Source organism: Magnolia sinica, chromosome 5 (genome assembly GCF_029962835.1).
Source record: "Magnolia sinica isolate HGM2019 chromosome 5, MsV1, whole genome shotgun sequence".
NCBI lineage: Eukaryota > Viridiplantae > Streptophyta > Magnoliopsida > Magnoliales > Magnoliaceae > Magnolia > Magnolia sinica.
The window spans coordinates 113762970-113783620 of NC_080577.1; the positions used below are offsets into that span (position 1 = coordinate 113762970).

The 20651-nt window shown below is 40.1% G+C and overlaps 1 protein-coding gene across 2 annotated transcripts; it reads left to right on the plus strand.

Moving 5' to 3' along the window:
• Positions 1-702: 702 nt before the first annotated feature.
• On the plus strand, positions 703-18281 carry LOC131246802 (protein transport protein SEC23 E-like). Of its 2 annotated transcripts, XM_058247212.1 has the most exons (12): positions 704-1595; positions 2112-2285; positions 10444-10605; positions 11197-11339; positions 12086-12161; positions 12312-12478; positions 12598-12679; positions 13756-13833; positions 14310-14471; positions 14553-14816; positions 15989-16093; positions 17595-18281. In XM_058247212.1, the coding sequence occupies exons 1-12, from the start codon at positions 888-890 to the stop codon at positions 17739-17741; spliced, it is 2268 nt and encodes a 755-aa protein (XP_058103195.1). In that variant the 5' UTR covers positions 704-887; the 3' UTR covers positions 17742-18281. The 2 variants fall into 2 exon arrangements, with proteins under 2 accessions (XP_058103196.1, XP_058103195.1); XM_058247213.1 differs by lacking the exon at positions 17595-18281 and having other exon boundaries at positions 703-1595; positions 14553-14913.
• The last annotated feature ends 2370 nt before the right edge of the window (positions 18282-20651 follow it).

Here is a 20651-nt window from a genome sequence, read left to right on the forward strand (position 1 = left end):
CAGGCACAACTAGAGGTGGGTGGGACCCAACTCAACACGGTGGATCTAACTCGACCCTAACCGAATGCCAGGGTTGGGTTCGGATCAAGTAGATCCTCCCAGATCTGAATTCCGACCGGGTTGAGCTCAGGTTACATAGTAACTTGATCCGACTCATCCGATTGGATCAAATTTGATCCGAAACTTGACTCTGACTGGAATCGGGTATTATAAAAACTTAATTTTTTTTAGTTTTACTTTTACCCCTTTCATCTAACCCTAACTTTACTCATGCCGGCACCGCATCGAACCTGATCGGAAACCCCGAATTCAGGCCAGCCAGCAACCCCAACACTTGGTCGGAACCACTCATCCTCATCCCTTCATCAAGTATTTTTTATTTGCAGGGTTTTTTTTTTTTTTCTGTGGTTTTATTGGCTTGAGATCTCGCTGGTGGCCCGCCCTGGCTCGGGAATTCACAAGTGGCCCTGGTTTTTAACCCGATCTAGTTGACCTGACCCAATCTGAACCGTAGCCAATTGGTCGGACTCAATTCGGATCAGCCCAGTCAGGATCCGGTTCGGATCGAGTTCGGGGAAGGGGGTTCACAGTACTGGATCGAGTCGAGTTGGACCTAACTCGGCCGACTCGACTTGATGCCCACCTCACGGAACGACATCCACTTCCGTCAAGGAGTCAACCCAAAACCGGAAACAAAAGCACCGTTCTCAACATAAATACGTCAGATCTCCAGCAGTGCAACCCCTTCAAAACTCCCCTCAGACTTCCCTAAAATTACATCCCGCACACCTGGTGACCCCTTCTTCTCTTCCTCAAAGGGGTCTCCTCTCTCTCTCTCTCTCTCTCTCCAAAAACCCTAAAGAAATCCTCAACCCTCCACCACCAGGATGGCCACGCCCTCCGACGTGGACGGCATCGACGCCGTCCGCATGACCTGGAACGTGTGGCCCAGATCCAAGCTCGACGCCAGCAAGTGCGTCGTCCCTATCGCCGCCTCCATCTCCCCCATCCGCTCCTCCCCCGACATCCCCATCCTCCCCTATCTCCCCCTCCGCTGCAAGACCTGCGATTGCACGCTCAATCCGTACTCCCGCGTCGATTTCCCCGCCAAGATCTGGATCTGCCCCCTCTGCTTCCAGCGCAACCACTTCCCGCCCCACTACGCTGCCATCAGCGAAACCAACATGCCCGCCGAGCTCTACCCTCAGTTCTCCACCGTCGAGTACGCTCTCCCCACTGCTGCTGACCCGCCTCGGCCGGTGTTCCTCTTTGTCCTCGACACCTGTCTCATCGATGAGGAGATGGACTTTGTGAAGTCTGCCCTCAGGCGGGCAGTCGGGCTGCTGCCTGACCACGCACTCGTCGGGTTTGTATCTTATGGCACGCAGGTGCATGTGCACGAGATCGGATTCACAGACATGTCGAGGGTTTACATCTTCAGAGGGACGAAGGAACTGTCTCAGGAGCAGATTCTGGATCAGTTGGGGCTCGCAGTGGGCCAGCGGGCCCCGAAGGGTGGTCAGACTGGGTTTGGCTCTGGGATTGACAGTAGGTTTCTGCTGCCGGCATCGGAGTGTGAATACACTCTCAATTCGGTGAGCAATTCAATCTGTTTTGGAAGTTTGGATTATTAGGATTTGGGTCTTTGGCGTAGTTAAAGATGAGGTATCATGCAATTCGGAATTGCCCGAATCAGTAGTGTTTCAGTTCAGGATGCATGGCTCACTTTTCAGCTATGCAGATTGTTCGTCATGCAGGCCGTGCTAGACGGGCGTGGACCTGAATACTTCTCCATCAAACAATCTTAACCATTTGATTGGTGGACTTGATCTTTTCTTGCTGCGCATGGATTGTTGGGCATTATTCTAACTTTAACCATCCATTTGCAGGTCAGCAATCAGATTGCCAGGATTATTTGATGGTGGGGATTTTTTAGCCCATTGCTTAGTTGTGGTGTAGCCCACCAGATGAATGATCTGGATCACTTATAAAAGTTTGCTAGTTTGGGTTGTGCAATGTAGATTTCCTCTTTGGAGATATAGGCAGGAAAAGGTTGCATAGAGGCAGATATATATGCTGGAATTGATTTCTTTTTTGTTATTCTTTTCTAGCTTTTGGATGAGTTACAGACAGATCAGTGGCCTGTGGAAGCTGGTAACAGGGCCTCGCGGTGCACAGGTGTTGCTCTGAGTGTAGCAGCTGGTATGCTCGGCGCATGCTTTCCTGGTACTGGTGCTCGCATTATAGCTTTGGTCGGTGGTCCATGCACGGAGGGCCCAGGAACAGTAAGAATATCACTCTGGTTTATTTTCTTTTTTCCCTGTCTACTCATTTGGTTTGATCTGAATCAAAAGTTGCTGTGTTCCATGTGATGCATATTATGTGTATGTGGTTTGATAGTGTTTGGGTTGAACGAGTTCGCATTGGTAGTTATTCTTGTGAAATTTGATTTTTTTGGGCCTACGAAGCTGTTTTATTTCTTACTTGTCTGGATTACTTGTAGAAATGTGAATGTAGTCAGTTGCTATTTTCGCCAGAAGAGAAATTGAGTTTATATGTTGAACTTGGACATTGAAGTGGGAGCTGTATACATCTCACTTTTTTTAGGTCGATAGGTGATTTGTAGGAAGAACATTTAAGGAGAATGAATAGATAGCATCGGTAGATCTTATCATATAAAGACTCTTTGTAAACGAGTCTTAGAACTGCTTTGGAAGAAGAGTGTAGAGCAAATTAGGGGAGCAGCATCTGTGAGTGGGAATGTTCTAATTCTGTTGGAAGATTGGGTGGCAAACTGGTCCACGGGACCCAAATTACTACATCAAAATTGATTCTGTAAATGTTTCTTTTTCCATGTCAATCCTCTTAAAACATTATTTCAATGGGGCTTGCTGGGCATTGTCAGTGGTATATGGTCCATGTGATCCAAGTCTCAGATCAAGCTTCTCGATAGACTTAAGTCCAATTCCTAGCAGATTGGTTGCTCTTTTGTGCTTAGGCAGTGATTCCAATGTGATCTGGTTCACTCATGAGAAGAAGGGAGGTGTGAATATAACAACAAGCATGTGGGATATTATTATTATTATTATTATTTTTCTGAATTTATGAAGAGATGGGTGCTGATAGATCTTCCTCTTCTAAGTGACAGATACACGTGATCAAACAATCAGGAGTTTACAGTCATGTCTAATTTGGATATGTTCCTTTTTTCCTCTAACTTGGGAATATATTTCCTAGAGTGAATCAAACCAATCCTGAGGCCTGAATCCATTCCATTTGAAGATATGCGGATGCAATATCCCCTTTTATGAGAAAGATTGCATGAATGGTGGCCTTTCTTTTTTGGTTAAAAGTAGAGCAGGGAAAAAAAATTATGGAAAAAGTGAAATGTCTTAAAGACAGGTTGAAGGTGTGGAATGAAGAAACTTTGGCGATGCCAATTTTATTAAAGATCCCCTGATGGCTGAAATTGATTTCTTAGATGGATTATAGGAGGATAATTTTCCTTCCAATTCAAGCAGAGTTCAAAGTGATTATAATTCAGGAGGAAAGTCTAGTTTGAAGGTTTTTTTTATTTTTATTTTGGGGGGTGGGTTGTTAAAAGAAGGGATTGAAACACAATGTTTTGTTCACAAGACATTAAGTGCGAGACATGTTTTGAAGAATGGGGGCTCAACTTTCCTTATTTAGTGATCCATACCTATGATATGATTTGGCCATGGCCATCCATACCATTTATATGGTGTGTCTTGTTCTGATGCCCATATAAATAGCCTTGGTTGAAAGACGCTACGCTGTTACCTTACAACTATGTTAATTACTGTGTTGAAGAGTCATGCCCATTTTTAACATGGTGGTGAACTATCATAGGAGCCGAACATGACTTAAATGCCTAGGTAAGTGCATGTGACAACCACCAGTCTTTAATGCCCCTTTTTCTAGGAGCTATTCAATACTCTTGCAGAGTATGATGGTTGATACTCAAACGCTTAGAAATTGTAAATGTACTTTACATCGACTCGAGGTAAACCGTTCAAATTGGGGGATGAATGATACATTGTTCATATACTAACAATCATATTTATTGAACAATACTAATCTCTGATTAATTGAGAGTTGTCTGTTGTAATCAAGCCATTGGATGTTTTTAGTTTTCAACCATCCATTAAATTTCACCAATCATACATTTTGGTTACATGATTAGTTTAATTACTATTTCATAGTCTAAGTTGTGCACCACAATTTGGATGGCTTGATTTTAATCACATGGGTGCCACGCGCATAATTTCTTGGCGTATGAGTATCAACCATTATTCTTTGCCTGAGCTTTGTTTTTTCCCCTTTTAGGGTTGAATTTAAACCATCACAAGGCACAATGCAGAGAAGAAGAGTAAGAAGGACAAATAAGGAAGAAGTCAAGAAGAAGGAGAAAGGGAGGAAAAGGAAAAAGGAAGCCATTACATCGCTGCAACTCAGCGATTCCTGTTCTAAAAACACGCGGCGTATGGCACCATGACTCATCCGATTTTATATCACTTGGACGAGTCATGCAAAAACTTGGGCGAACTTGGCCTGAGTTTTTGCATGAGTTTTGTTCCATTTTGACCCCTACCGGGTCGACGCCACCTTTGACTTGGTAGGGCTGTCAAAATGAGTTGAGCGAGTCCCAGTGGACTCAATAACTCGGCCAACCTTACTTTAAAGCATCATCATCATCATCATCATCATCATCTAAGCCTTCTCCAACTAATTGGGGTCGGCTGCATGAATCCCGCTTTGCCATTCTACTCTGTAAAGGGCCATAACTTCAATTAGACCATAGGTCATCAAGTCTTTTCTTACTACCTTCACCCATGCTCTTTTGGGCTACATCACTCTTTAAATTCCCGTTGAAAATTGCTGACAGAAAAAAATCCTGTGGAATGACAAAGAAGAAAAGCATATATTTCACCTAGTTGTGTGGAAGGATGTCTGTAAGCCAGAGAAACTTGGGAGCAGGCATAATAGGGATTAGGCAAATGAGTTTAGCCTTGCTAAGCAAATGGTGGTGGCATATTGTGGAAGGTCCGCTGTCAATTTGCAAAAGCAGCGTATTAGTTAAATACGGCAATTCAAATCATGGATGGGGAATTAAGGTGCCTTCTAGAAGACTCGGTTCAGTGATGTCACATGCAATTTTGTCGACTCAGAATCTATCTTCCCGTGGTGTTCATTTTGGAGCTAGAAAAGGCATCAGAGTAAAACTTTTGGGAGGATAGATGATGCAGTAATATTCCTATTGCCTGTATGTTTACCCCGTTGTTCTGGATTGCTTGCAATGGAGAGAAGCACGGCGTTTTTCTAGTAGAATGGCAGGTAAAGTTGTTTGGTCATCATTCTTGAGAAGAAACTTGTGATATGAGGAGCAACAAATTTTGACCCGATCAATGGTTGTGTTTCAATCAGTGTTCGAAATATCGATACTATCGGCCGATATTGTCGTTATCGCACCCCTGCGAGACGATACACTCGCGATAACCCCTGGAAGATACCAAAAAATCCAAAATCCAGATATCGGCCGATATCTTGTCGTATCGCACGATATTTTGACGATATCGGACATCATCATCCGAAAAAATTGGAAAAAAAAAATAGAGGGTGGATTTCGGTACCTGTAGAAGAGATCGCCATGATCGGAAGCTTCCATTTGGCGGGCCATTCGAATTGAAGCATCATTCCTAGGTTTCCACAAATAAAATCTCTGATTTTGGAGAGAAATCCCGAGACATCTTCGCCGATTTGGGAGAAATTTTAGGGTTCCGGCTTCCGGAACCCTCTCTGCTTAAAAAGTAAAGGTCGTTTGAGCCTTTTTTTTGACGCGGATTAGCTACTGACAGGTTGAGTCGCGAGATAGCTACTGAAGTAACGTCACCAAGTTACGTGGGTCCCACTATGATGAATGTGTTATATCCACACGGTCCATTCATTTGGAGATATCATTTTAGGACATGAGTCAAATAACGAGGCAAAAAAAAAATCTGTAATGGACCCCACTACAGAAAACAGTGGAGAAAGTGACATCCACCGTTGAAACCTTCCTAAGGTCCACCGTGATGTTTATTTGAGATCCAACCCGTTAATAAGTTAAAAAAGATATTATAAAAGGGAAAAAATATATATCAGCTTAATCGAAAACTTTTATGGCCCTCAGAAGTTTTTAATGGTGGGCGTCACTCTCTCTACCGCTTTCTGTGGTGGGGTCCATTGGAGCTTTGAATCTTAGTCATTCTTAGGTTCATGGCATAAAATGTTCTCTCCAAATGGATGGACGGTGTGGATACAAAACATACATCATGGTGGGGCCCACAGAACTTGTTGACGTAAATTCAGTAGCTACTCAACCCGTCAGTAGCCAATCCGCAACCCCCCCCTTTTTTAATCAAAATCCAGTACCGCGCACACCACCTAGCTGTGTGTTGACGTCACCAAGTTCTGTGGGTCCCATCATAAGCTATGTGTTATATCCAGACCGTTCGTCCATTTGGCGAGCTCTTCTTAAGGCTTGAGCCGAAAAATAAGATAGATCCAAAGATCAATTGGACCACAATGCAAACAGTAGTGGTAGATTGAACGTCTACGATTGAAACCCTTTTGGGGGTCACGGAAGTTTTGGATAATATGATATTTATTTTTCCTCTTCATCCAGGTCCGTGTGACCTAATTAACAGATTGGATGGAAAATAAACATTATGGTGGGCCCTTCGAATATATTAATGGTGAGAATCAGTCCCCCACTACTATTTGCGGTGTGGTCCACTTGAGCTTTGGATATGACTCATTTTTGGGTTCATGATCTAAAATTATCTCTCCAAATGCATGAACGGTGTAGATATAATAAATACATTATTGTGGGGCCATGTAACTTTGAAATATTTGTACAACCTGCGCCAAGGAGCGTCGGCACAGTACTAGGATTTCCTTCCAAAGCCTTCCTGCGCTTGAAACCTTAGTGGGGCCTATCATTGATGTTTGTGAGGAATCCACTCCATCCATCCGTTTTGTGAGATCATTTTAGGACATGAAATAAAAAAATGAGTAGGATCTAATACTCAAGTGTGCCAAAAATGTGAGGATTGAACATCCACACTTGAAATATTCGTAGGGCCACATAAGTTTTGAATCAGACTAATATTTGTATTTTCAATTCATCCATGTAGGAATAACGTTATGAACGGTATGGATGACATGTTAACATCGCTGTTGACCCAGGGAGGTTTCAACGGTAAGGAATTTTCCTACCCACCTTTTCCTTTAGTGTGGCCCACTGTAGTCTTGGATCCTGCTCATTTTTGCTCTCAAGTGCTAAAATGATCTCAAAAAATGAATGGACGAGGTGGATTTCTTATAAACATCACAGTGGGCCCCACCTAGGTTTTGAGCGAAGGAACTGGCAAGAAATCTGCATACTATCAGTGCCCCACCCCAGTATGGTGGGAAGTGGATCCCCTAATGAGTAGTGTACTTTGTAAACTTTATGGGCGCACTATAATTCATGTATTTTATCCACTCCGTCCATCCATTTTACCAGATAAATTTATGGTTTGAATGAAGAGAAAAAACTACTATTAGCTTGATCCAAAACTTTTGTGGCCCATTAATGGTCAATCACCATTGTTTCCTATGGTATGGTCTACCTAATTATTGGATCTGTTTTATTTTTTGGATAATGTCTTGAAATGATATGGAAAAATGGATGGACGGGGTTGATACTGAATATAGTTGTCTTAGTTCAATCGGACAACGCATAGCTTAGGACCCTATACAAAGGAAATCTATTATGTACACTTCTTTTTTGAAACTTTATGAATTAAAAGTGTGTATTAAGGGCCTTTTTAACAATCCCCAAAGTTTCATTAAAAAATTCAACCATTTTCCCAATGTTTCCCCATGTTTCTCAAAAAGTGCGATAAACTATGCGATACAAACGATATATCCCGTGCGATAACCGATACGTATCTGTATCCCAAGGGTGCGATACATTGTGCGATACCGATATTTCGAACACTGGTTTCAATAACGTATATACAAGCTTGGGTTGGATAGCTTGATTCGTATCAGAGAGGGTGTTCTCTGTTAGATCCTTCTATGGGCTTCGGATGTCAGAAAATGAGCTGGTAGCCCAGGTTTTCTCACGCATATGGAAACCAGCTACCCCCCCTAAAGATTTCTGCTTTTGTTTGGACTGCAAATGGGACAAAATCTTCACGTTTGTCCATATAAAAAAAACAGGGGTATTTCTTTCCCAAACTGCCATACTCTATTCTACAATCAGGAAGACTCAGTTTGTCATCTCCTAATCCACTGCAATTTTGCGTGGAAAGTTTGGGAAGCCTTGTTTGACCAGTTTTGGTATTAAATGGCTATTGCCAAGATAGGTGGAAAATCTCTTCTCAGTATATAGATCAATCAGGTCTTCCCTACTTAGGAGCGTGCTTGTAGAAAATAGCGATCCTTTGGGCTCTTTGGCTATAGCAAATCAGAGAATATTTTGAGGTGAGTCTTGCAATGTGCTAAGTGTCTGATAAAGCTTGAGAGATGATTCTGGAGTGGAGAAAGATGGACAGCAAATTCTGTGGCATTTCAAAGCAGATAATTGGAGCCAATTGGTTTGAAATCAGCAAATGCGGTGCATGAATCACGAAAGTAAAAAAAGAAAGATGGCCCCCTCCCTCCGATTGGTAGGACCGAGCTAAATTTTGACGGCAGTTCTCTCGGCAGCCCAGGATTGGCAGGCACTGTAGGCATCTTTGGAGATCATGAGGGTTCTCCCATTCTAGATTTTTCTGGCCCTCTTGGCATGGCGACCTCCAATGGAGCTGATTCTGCTGTGGTGCTGCTATGCTAGGTGCAGAAAATGCAAAGGAGCAGGTTGTTCTCCCTTGATTTTTGAGACGCAATCAACTGGTTTACTTTCGTCCGTGTGTTTCGGGGAGTTGCAAACATGATCATTGTAGACTTCTTCTCCTTCTCCTTCTCCTTCTCCTTCTCTCTCTCTCTAATTATTATTAAAGGTTCATGATTGTTATACAATGCAGGATGTTTGTGCCAATCTATGCATTACAGTGTCTCATGTTCACTGAGAGCCAAAGTTGCTGATGGTCTAGCAAAAGCCGTTGGCAAAGATGATTTATTGATTTATTAGAAATTAGGTTCAGGTGTTATGGCCTCTCTTTTTCTTTTTGTATTGCTCAGAATTGTCTGATGTATCCTTTGGTGCCTTGTTGTTCTCTTTCCTTTATAAAGTTTTAGGCAATTCATTATTAAGAAAAAGCATCTTAATAAAGAATTTGGAGGTTCGGTGTTGATGCCTTGTGGAGGACGGTTATTGAACGGAAATATGGAGTTGAATCCTTCGGCTGGCGAACCAAAAGGACCTCAATGTATAGAGCTTCTCACATATGGAAGTCAGTAGCCCGTTTGTAGGACAAGGTGTGGAAGCATATTGGTTCTCCCTTGAGGAAAGACAGATTGGTGTACCTAAAAAAGTCCTCCCAATCCCTCACCACACGCACATATACACCCACATGTGCGCCATCTCGCACTCATATCCCTGCTCCCAGTAGGGGTCGTTACTCTTGCCCGGGTGGTAGACTCTCAGGAGTTTCAACTCCCGGTCAAGGGTTCGAGTTCCCATGGGTGGTGAAATTCCACCAGCGTGAGTGTGTGGGGTGTGTGTGCGTGTGTTAAAAAAAAGAAAAAATATTTCATAGTTATCTCAAAAAAAAAAAAAAAATCCCTGCTCCCAGTTTGTTGAGAAATGATCTCAGATTTGGGTTAAGTGTCTTTTTCTGGTATGGGTTTATTTTTTATGAGGGGATGTAACAGCTTACTTTTGCAGCTGTTTGTTGTGTGGCATTTTTCATCATTCTACTTATCTTTGTATTTAGATTATTTTCCGTTATATATATAAAAGAAACTCCCCCATTGTTGACCATTCTGCTCTTTTGGACTGCCACAGGTTTGTATTTGTATGTTTCTATATTATCTATTTGTTGGGCTAAAAGTTTTTGGCGATTAATTTCATGATGATGATGATGTTCGTAGGTGGAATATAGTTTGTTTTGCTATTGCTGTTTCAATGTAATGAGAGAAAGAAGGTGTTACTTAATTATGGTGGATTTGCTATGTCATTTGAGTCTTTTGATACTGATTGTCATTGAGACCATTGGTATGTCGTGTATGCTTTAGAAATGATAATATGCTGTTATTAAGTTATTTATTTTCTCATGCTGCAACTATGATTTATGGATGTTATGGAAATGAAAAAAGAATAAGAAAAAAAGAAAAAAAGAGAGGAGATGTCGACCGAAAGGGGGATTCTGTTGCTATTAAAATTTCATTTCCATTTAAATAAAATGGTAGTTCTTGAAGTTCTGTATATGCTGACCTGCCAGCTATCTGCAGATTGTATCAAAAGATCTGTCTGAGCCAGCGCGCTCCCATAAGGATCTTGACAAGGATGCGGCACGTCATTTTAAGAAAGCTGTCAAATTTTATGAAAATCTTGCCAAACAGCTAGTTGGCCAGGGACATGTTTTGGACCTTTTTGCTTCGGCACTTGATCAGGTTTGGATTGGTCTACTTCAATTTTCTTTTAATCATTACTTTACTCTCTGATAGCTTACAGTTCTCATAAACACTTGCAAAAACAGTTTTTGCTTTATCCAAGTCATTTGTGCTACAAAATCTTGGTCCCTCGTAAGTTTCTTATTAGATCAAGAGTGGAGAAGCTTTTGTTTAGTTGTATTACATCCTTTGCCCAACCTGAATTTGGTTACAGGTTGTGATGTTAAAAATTCTGCCATACACAGAGACATCTTTCTTTGTATCATTTCCCAAAAAGTCGACCAACTAGGTGTTGAAAAAAAGAAAAAGAAAAAGAAAAAAAATGGATGAAACTGGTCCTTGAGGTGTAGCCTTTGGTCTGTTTTGTTGGAACTGCGGTCGTGCGCAGGATGTTTTAGGGGTACCTTGCACTGAGGTGCACACTTAGGCATGCACTTTACTTTTGAAATAATTAGTCCCAGATATTTTTACCCTTTTTCTCATGTTGTTTGGAATGTATTTAACTGGTAGAAATGTGTCTGCACTTTCTTTAAGTTTTGATTTGTAATTCAACTAGAATCATCATGTTCATTCTATCTGCAATAATTCCAGGTTGGGGTTGCAGAGATGAAGGTTGTCGTTGAAAGGACAGGTGGCCTTGTTGTGCTGGCTGAAAGTTTTGGCCATTCTGTGTTTAGAGACTCTTTCAAGCGCATATTTGAGGGTGGGGAACAATCTCTTGGCCTTTCATTCAAGTGAGTTGCTCTGTGGTCTGTATATGAACTTGAATTATTCCAAGTTCTGCCTTTTATATTCGAGACATTTCTTCTTATTTTGGTGGTATCGGTATTTCTCAATTCATTTGGTTGCTTGTTTAAAATATCTAAGTTTAATCTGCATGTTAGAGCTTGTTACTATGCTGTAAAAAATCGATGAACACACACACACACAAGACCTCTTTACCAAGAAAAAGAACTATATACATGACAGTATTTTGAAAATTTCAGAGGCCTGCCTTCTTTGATACAGTTGGCAACTCAACAATGGGTAAACGAAATAAATTCGTTTTTCTCTTGTAACTTGGTATATTTTTTTCCACTTGTATGTCTCATTTTTTCCGTTCATATCAATTTCTTCATGGATACTCCTCTCATGTCAGTTACAAATTTGAATTGGTAAAAATATATGATACAACTAGGAAACATGACACCTGCATACATGCATTTCCTGTTCTTGTTAAGAAAATGGTGCATGGGCACATGATGCACATGCTGTGTTTTTCATTCTGTTCTCTATCAGTGGTTTCATTTTCACGCTTTTCAAATTCAATTGTGCATGTCTTTGGCAAGAAAGCTGGTCTACAGAATGCCGCAATCTTATAGTCACTGTTGTTATTGTTGCCTCTTATTTATCCCAGCAGACAGTTAAACTTGATAGGCTGTGTTTTTTATCCAATATACTTGGTCACACATTTATGCATATGATTCTCTACTTTTTTCAGTGGCACACTTGAGATACTCTGTTCAAAGGATATCAAAATTCAGGGAATTATTGGACCATGCACATCTTTGGAGAAGGTTAGCCCATCTAATACTCCACAAAAATTATTGCTTTTCATGGGATGATATTTGGTGTGGCTTTTAGAGATCTGCCTTGTTATTTATAGCAGTCGAGAATTTATTGCGTGGGGTTGCTGTTATACCGGTTATGGTTTTGCCACTTTGCAGAAAGGAGCTTCTTCTGCTGATATAGTCATTGGGCAGGGAAATACAACATCATGGAAAATGTGTGGCCTTGACAAGAGTACTTGTTTGACTGTCTTCTTTGATATTTCACCCAGTGAACGTTCCCAAGGCACTTTAAATCAGCAATTGTACTTACAATTTCTAACAAAGTATGGTACTTCTTTCATCTGCAACTTTCTTTTATTTGTATTGTTTTTTTCCTTTTTTCTGGAGGTTGTTCCCCTCCTCCCTCCCCTCTTTAATTAGAACTTGCTGCCATTTATTGCAGTTATCAGAATCCTGAAGGCCAAATGAGGCTCCGGGTTACGACTATTACAAGAAGATGGGCAGATAGTTCTGCCAACTCAGAGGTCAGATGCAAGTTTCAATATTTGTTTTTTGCTAGTGGATTGCTTTGAAAACTGTTCTGCACAGATATTGAAAGGATATTTCTTAGCGCTGTCAATTAAAAAGGATGCTGCTTAGACGAGAGTTAACACACACGATGGGTAGGCCCATATTGGGGTGCCAGTTTTTGGCTGTGGGGATGGGATGCTTATCCTTTAGGCTGTGCTTTTCTGTTAATCTTTCCCAAAGTAATCTTCTTCATCATGATCGTCATATCTGTTGCTACAAGATTATATGGAGACTGGGCGAGTTTAGCAACATCTAGTATTAAAAACTATCTTACCTATCATATCTTCCAAAAAAAAAAAGGTCTTATCTATGGGTTAAAAAGTCAAAGCTCTATAAAATCTGAATGACCCGGAATCTTGCAGGTTTTTCATATAACACTCAATACAAGTAAATCTCTTATGATTGCCTAGTTTGCTTGTTATCTGCTGGTTGATTGCCTTATGGGAACCTCCATAAACCTGGATATGGGTTAAATTTGTGAATATGTTGTCAGATAGGCAAAGTGTAGTTTGTTTCGAGGTTTTTTTTTTTTTTGTTTGAATTATTTTAGTTTTCAACAGTGAACTAGAGTTTTTTTTGAAAGGTAACGAGAGCTTTTATTAAACAAAAAGGAACAAATACAAGAACAACAAAAGGGATGCCGAGAGAGCAACCCAAGATTACCCAAGGAAATCCATATTACTTCCCTTTAAATTTGAGACACTACTAGCCCATTCTATAACCAGCCCTCTTGCCCTTTGAGAGATACCATCCAGTGACTTGCTTAAATTATAGAGTTTTAGGTTCTTATTTCTGATAATTGTGATTTTTGGGTCTCTTGTAGTTCACTGTCACTGGATGAGGCGTTATTCTATGTAGGATTACTTGTTCTTGGGTGCTCCTTTTTCCCCCTCTCCATTTCTCTCCCTGTTTTTGATCTTTGTTGTTTACTTATGCTTTCTTTGTTTACTTTCAGCACATGGGTCTCTGTTCCTTTCTCACAAAGTTGCAGGAGAGTTCAGCTAATCTGTGGACTTATTTACCTTTGCAGGAATTGGTAGAAGGCTTTGACCAGGAGACTTCTGCTGTTGTGATGGCAAGATTAATCTCACTAAAAATGGAGATGGAGGTAATTTTCAAATATGCATATTGTGTCCAACAGTGCCGCCAGCTTGTTATGAGCCAACTGCTGTATATTTGTGTGTGTGGATTGGTTTCTTCTGATGTATATTAGTCTAATTCACAGAGATATCAAATCCTTTAACACAAATTTTAATCAGTAATTATATTGATTTTGTGCCTTCTCATTTCCAGGCTAAAGCACATAAGAAATTTTCATTCTGAGGTTGAAATTTGAACTCAAAATGGAGCATCTGGTTTTGTTTCATATTTATTCCAAATCTATTTACTTGTCATTTTTGTTCTTACCTTCTTACTTCTTAGCCAGGTGCGATCCACTACTCACTGTTTTTATATCCTCTGTTTGAAGGAGTTTAATTGGTTCCCATGTTTGCTTTTCTTTCCTAGCAAACAACTCTCGTACGTCGGTTTCTACGGATCAGTTCATGAAGAGTTCATCAACTTCTTTTCCTTTTTGCTTTTCAGGAAGAGTTTGATGCAACAAGATGGTTAGATCGATCCCTTATTCGTATTTGTTCGAGATTTGGTGATTACCGAAAAGATGATCCGTCGACATTTACATTAAACCCGAATTTCTCAATATTCCCTCAATTCATGTTCAATCTGCGGCGTTCACAATTTGTACAGGTGATCTGCGGGATTATATCTATGAATTTCGAGACTGCTGCACTATATTTTCTCTATCTCTGACAGGCTTGTTTATTGTAGGTTTTTAACAACAGCCCGGATGAGACAGCTTATTTCCGTATGTTATTAAACCGGGAGAGCATCTCCAATTCGGTGGTCATGATCCAGCCTTCCTTAATTTCTTATTCTTTTAGTTCACCTCCTGCACCAGCATTGTTGGATGTAACTTCTATTTCAGCAGACCGCATTCTCCTTCTGGATGCATATTTTAGCGTTGTTATTTTTCATGGAATGACAATTGCTCAGTGGCGCAACATGGGTTACCAAAATCTGCCCGATCATCAGGTAAGCTACCTTGGAGCCTGTACTTGCAAGTTGCAACCTTTACTTGCTGAGATGTGCTTGTGATTGATTTTGTTCTTTTTAGTCATCGGATTCCACGGTGAGTATTGCTGGTTATGTCATTGAACTTCATATTTGTTATCAGTTGGGTTTTTTCTGAAGTTACGCATTTCTTCCCGCCCCCCCTTCTTTTTTATATGAGCCTGTGTCCAACTGGACTTTTGCAATGCTATGAAAGTCCAAGTCTTAATTCTTAGTTTTGATAGTGGTTATGATGGGACCTGTTCCTAGGTGGATTACTTTTTAAAATGTCAGAGGATGATTTGTTTGCAGCAATGCTATCAAAGCCCCAACTCTTAATTCTTAGTTTTGATAGTGGTTAAGATGAGACCTATCCTAGATGGATGGGTATTTAAAATGTTGGAGGGCAGTTTGTTTCTGTTGTTTTTGGCTTCCAAGAAATCCTATTGATCTCTCTTGTTAGATCATTGCATGTCTCTGGTGGAGACATCCCATCTGGACTAAACATATTTTGGTACAACCAATAGGAAAGTTATGACATTCTGAAACTCCAAAGAGATTGAGTGATGAAATAAATGCAAGAAAAATCTATCCAAGGTTAAAAACAGGCAAGTCAGATGGAATTTCCCTGTGTTGATGTGTGCTTTTCACAAAAATGTTTAGCACTCCAGCCTTTGAAGAAGGCAAATAAACAACTTTGGTTGTTGCAATATTAATTTCCCCATAGTTATCCCAGCTTTCCTAATCTATCACAAAATTTCGATGCTTGCTACAGGATCAAATGCTGGACAAAACCCAGTTGACTTAGTTTTGGTATGGAATGAGTTGGTTTCTTCAGCTGTCTTTTCTGGTTAGTTTCAGCCCAGTTTGTGGTCTGACTCTGAGATAGACTAAAGCTGAGTTGACTATGTGTTGGTCTGGAACATGTCGCAGACTGAATCCAAGATTTAATACTTTACAACAAGTACTACATCTGTTAAATGCAAATATCAATGGAAATTTGCTTATGTGCTTTAATATATTCTCGAAAGGAGGTGATATCTATATCCATGATTGGGAGCTTGACAGCATGTAGCTTGACTATGAATTATTTATCTTTATAATTATTTATGATTCATCTTTTAAAAAAATCTCTTATATTGATTGTTTTACAGGCCTTTGCTCAGCTATTGCAAGCTCCTCATGATGATGCTCAAATGATCATAACAGATCGTTTCCCTGTCCCCAGATTGGTTGTTTGTGATCAGCATGGCTCCCAGGTTTGTAAATGTCTCTTGGCTTCAACCTGTGAAACAGACCCCTCCACTTTTAATTCCTTAATATAATTTCCACAGAGAGTTGGCTATTCTCACTCCTGGATCACTCATGATTCAGCCTTCAGTTCCTGCAAAAAGGCCATTTATTTTGTTTTGACATACAAGCTTCCACCCATATTCATGTCTCAAAGCTAAGTAAGTTGGGAACTTCATGTCGAATCAATGAGGGTTCCAACTGCATGCTGTTTGCTATTACGATGTGAGGTTTGCTCAAATACATTCCAACGTATTGCAATATGATATGTTGGGACTTTAGCCTTTTGAATCTGGGTCGTCTTCCAGTGATCAAAACATTTATGCTATCAGTCTCACCTTTTATTGTGGATGGACGACAAATAAAATCTCTAAAATTGTATTATTTATACCCTTTGAAATGTGGCCCTTTTGCGTTGAAAATGGATGCTTATCGTAACCTTTGCATAATAAAAGGTTAAAAAACATTTAATCTGAGAGATTTTTCATGCATCCCCCATCCAAGAGAATCCTCATTACATAAACTGTTTGGGTCATTTAAAAGAACCCCAATGGCTAAAGTCATGACGTATCATATTGCAATACGTCAGGATGTATTTGTGCATGCCTCTTAGGATACAGTCATTTGAAAATGGTTAGATTCTATAAATCAATATATAAGATTTTCTTCTTCATTCAGTATTTATGTTTTGAATTCTATGGTCTCCATTAGAAGTTGAGGAAATATACATTGTCTTATTTTGAGCTGTACCCATAGTCTCCCGCATCAGATGATCCTAACCATCTGGCTTTTGTTAACTGAAATCATTGGCTGCCATTTTCCAGTTTCAAGTAAACCAATTTTATGGCTAGGATAATCTGATAAGGGAGATAATTGGGATTTGGCGTCAGGATGTATTTGTGCATGCCTCTTAGGATACAGTCATTTGAAAATGGTTAGATTCTATAAATCAATATATAAGATTTTCTTCTTCATTCAGTATTTATGTTTTGAATTCTATGGTCTCCATTAGAAGTTGAGGAAATATACATTGTCTTATTTTGAGCTGTACCCATAGTCTCCCACATCAGATGATCCTAACCATCTGGCTTTTGTTAACTGAAATCATTGGCTGCCATTTTCCAGTTTCAAGTAACCAATTTTATGGCTAGGATAATCTGGTAAGGGAGATAACTGGGATTTGGGACATGTCCTATCCCGCAATTCTGTCATCTGATAAACAACCTGATTACTGAAAGGTGGGCCCCACCTGTAACATTACTGGGTCAAATGAAGAACAATCTTTCTTTCTCTTGAGCTTTATATAATACTGAAGAATTCTACGAGTGATTCCTACATTAACCACCTTTTTTCTATGGTTGCGATGTTGTCCTGTATTTCTGTAACTGCCCATTTCTTTTCGCCTAGATTGTTGTCGGCGTGACTGACCATTAACCTTTCTCTACCCTCTTTGGTGATTATGCTGTGCAGGCAAGATTTCTTTTGGCAAAATTGAACCCATCAGCAACATATAACTCTACCCACGAAGTAGCCGCAGGCTCCGATGTAATCTTCACAGATGATGTGAGTCTGCAAGTGTTCTTCGAGCATCTTCAGAGGTTGGCTGTGCAGTCCTGAGAGTCAGGTTTTCAGAAGTTTCCTATTTTCATTTGGTAGTTCCTGGTGTGAGTTGGCTCTGTATCTCCTTTTTTTCCTCTCTGCTATCGGAATAAGGTATATATATATATATATATCATTCTTTTGGGTTTTGGAAAATTATCAGCTTCCTTGCAATAAAAGGAGGCAAGGGAGGCTGATTTGAGCTGCGTGGGGAAAAAGGGAGAATCATATGTAAGTTACATAGGCCATGTGGTGGTGGGGTCCATGGATTGGATGATTCTTGTTAGGTCTTTTTCTTCTTTTTTTTTTCTTTTTTTTTTTTTTTTAAAATTTCCTTTGAAAATCCACCAAGCCCCAAATATAGTGATACATGTTTTTTTTATTTAAGTTGTGTACTTTAACGGGCTGAATCTCTCTCTCCCTTTTGTTTTTGGTTTTTTATTTTTAAAGGTCTGTTTGGATGCACTTTGCAATTGAATAACATTTCCTCTACTTTCAAGTTGTATTTGAAAGGAATGTAATTGCAATTCACGAAATATGAGAGAACTTCTATTGCAATTTGGTTGTTTCCTCTTTCAATGAAGAGGGTTGTAGGAATACATCCTGACTATTGTATGCATTGCAGCATGATGCGTTTGGACTTTAGTAGTTGGATTTGGATTCTTTTCAATGACCCAAATTGTAAATGTAATAGAGAGCTCCCTTTAGACAGGCGCCCCCCCCCAAATAAAATAAAAAAAAAAAACTTTCAGATTGAATATTGTAATCCTTTGATTATACAAAGGTTATGATTTATCGTCATGTTCAAAGTTAAAAAAGGCCTAATTATCAACGGGTTGAAATGATCGAACTCAGGACCTTTATTTATTTGTATGCACTACAGATTGCGAGAATGACCCACCTTTTAAACGGTTTGGATTATTGGAAAATAAACCAGATTCAAAGGCTAAAAGTTCCTGATGTAATCTATTGCAATGCCTTGGGATGCATTCTAGCAAACCTCTGGAATAAATTGAACGTCTGTAATTTGATTTATTTACTTTTTCGTTTCTGTTTTTCTTCTCTTTTCTTTCTTCTTCCCCTTACTTTAAAATTTTTTTTTTTTAATATTATTGTTGTTATTATTATTTTTAAAAGAAGAGTTACTACGTGGGTTCCTCACAAGCTGTGCTGTTGATGAATTGTGGGGTCATGTGCCATGAGTTGACCAGTTGGTAGCAGCGGGGCCAGATCTGATGATCCAAGCTGATGATCTAATGGGACTTGCCATGGCTCCCTATAATCTGGATATCTTTCACATCAGAATATCAAGCTGTTTGATCTATAACTATTTTCGTAGCAGATGCTATTTTTATCCTGACCGTCTACTTGTTGGCCCTTGATCAAATGATTGGCTTCTGCCAATATGGGAGATTTGATCCGCTATCAGATGTGTGGCTCATCAAATCAATATCTGGATGACAGAGAAATGGTCTGCCTGTATGGACATGCATCAGAAAGAGAATTAAGGACTATTAGATGTGGCCCATCAGATCAATATCTGGATAACAGGACCATGGTCTGCCTGTATGGATTGATGCATCAGAAAGAGGAATAAGGACCATAGATGTGGCCCATCAGATCAATGTCTGGATAACAAGACCATGGGCCTGTGCTCACACTTTCACGTAGTGCTCTTTCATCATTTTTGGCACTTGGTTGTTGGAGGGGAGTGGTGGTGGCCCCTGTTGGGAGCTATCCATGTACTGGAAATAGAAGTTTGGAATCAATGTTCCAATCTCCGAGCCTGTAGCAGGTGGATTCATGTACTGGGAAATGGAAGTTTTGGCATTTGTAGGACTTAGTTCCGAGCGTGTATAGCAGGTGAATGATCCTTTTATCATTCGGCCCAAAGATCAGCAACTCTGTAAACTTGGAAACAAATGTATAAGAAGCAAGGGTGTCAGACTCAGAATACTTACCGTAATGTCTGATTGTTATAACTGTACTACATGTATGACATCTGCAACACCCCATTTGCGTCAGCTCAAAAAATATAAGTAGATCTAAAACTCAAGTGGGCCGCACAGTAGGAAACATCATAAATGGAGACGCCCACCCAACCATTGAAACTCACTCGTCGGGCCCACGAGAAGTTTTAGCTCTGGCTTAGACATGCATGTTTGGTCCGTGGAATAAAATGGTATTGAATTGTATTAGATGGGATTAACATTGTTATTGAACAATGATTGCAGCATGTCTAGCAATACCATGGTATTTTAGCCATCCAGTCACATGTTTGGGTTAAAAATCTTGCCACGGGAAAACATTAGATTAAGCAAAATTTTGTTTGGTGGACCATGGAATTGTAATCAAGGGACCAAATTCACAATGGATATCGTTCACTTGTACACATATAACCAGAATGTCACGTGTAAATGGTGTATATGGATGGATGGCATGGATAAACACATATATCAATGTGGGGCCCACATGTGTAGTGGATTTCAAAATTCATGAAAATCCCACTCGGACCAAATGCAATTTCATGGGACCAAATGCAATTCCATCCCACCTAATCCCAACATTTCTCATCATCCCCAAATGCTGGATAAAATTTGCACGGACCAAATGCAATTCTATCCCATCTAATACCCTCCGCCAAACGCCCTTCTTTCTGTTGGGATGCATCTGATGAACGGATATGACTGCACATAAACATCACAGTGGCCCGAGGAAGGTTTTAATGGTGTGGCCCACTTAAAAGAGTTTTAGATCCCTGTGATTTTTGGGCTTAGTCCTAGTTGTTACTAGGGGTGTACATGAACCGAGCTAGCTCAGTTAGCTCGATTTGACTAGGTTCGAAGCTGAGTTCAAGCCTAGTTGATCTGATTTTTTGAGCTCGAGCTAGCTTTAGTTAGCTTGATTCGACTAGGTTTGAAGCTGAGT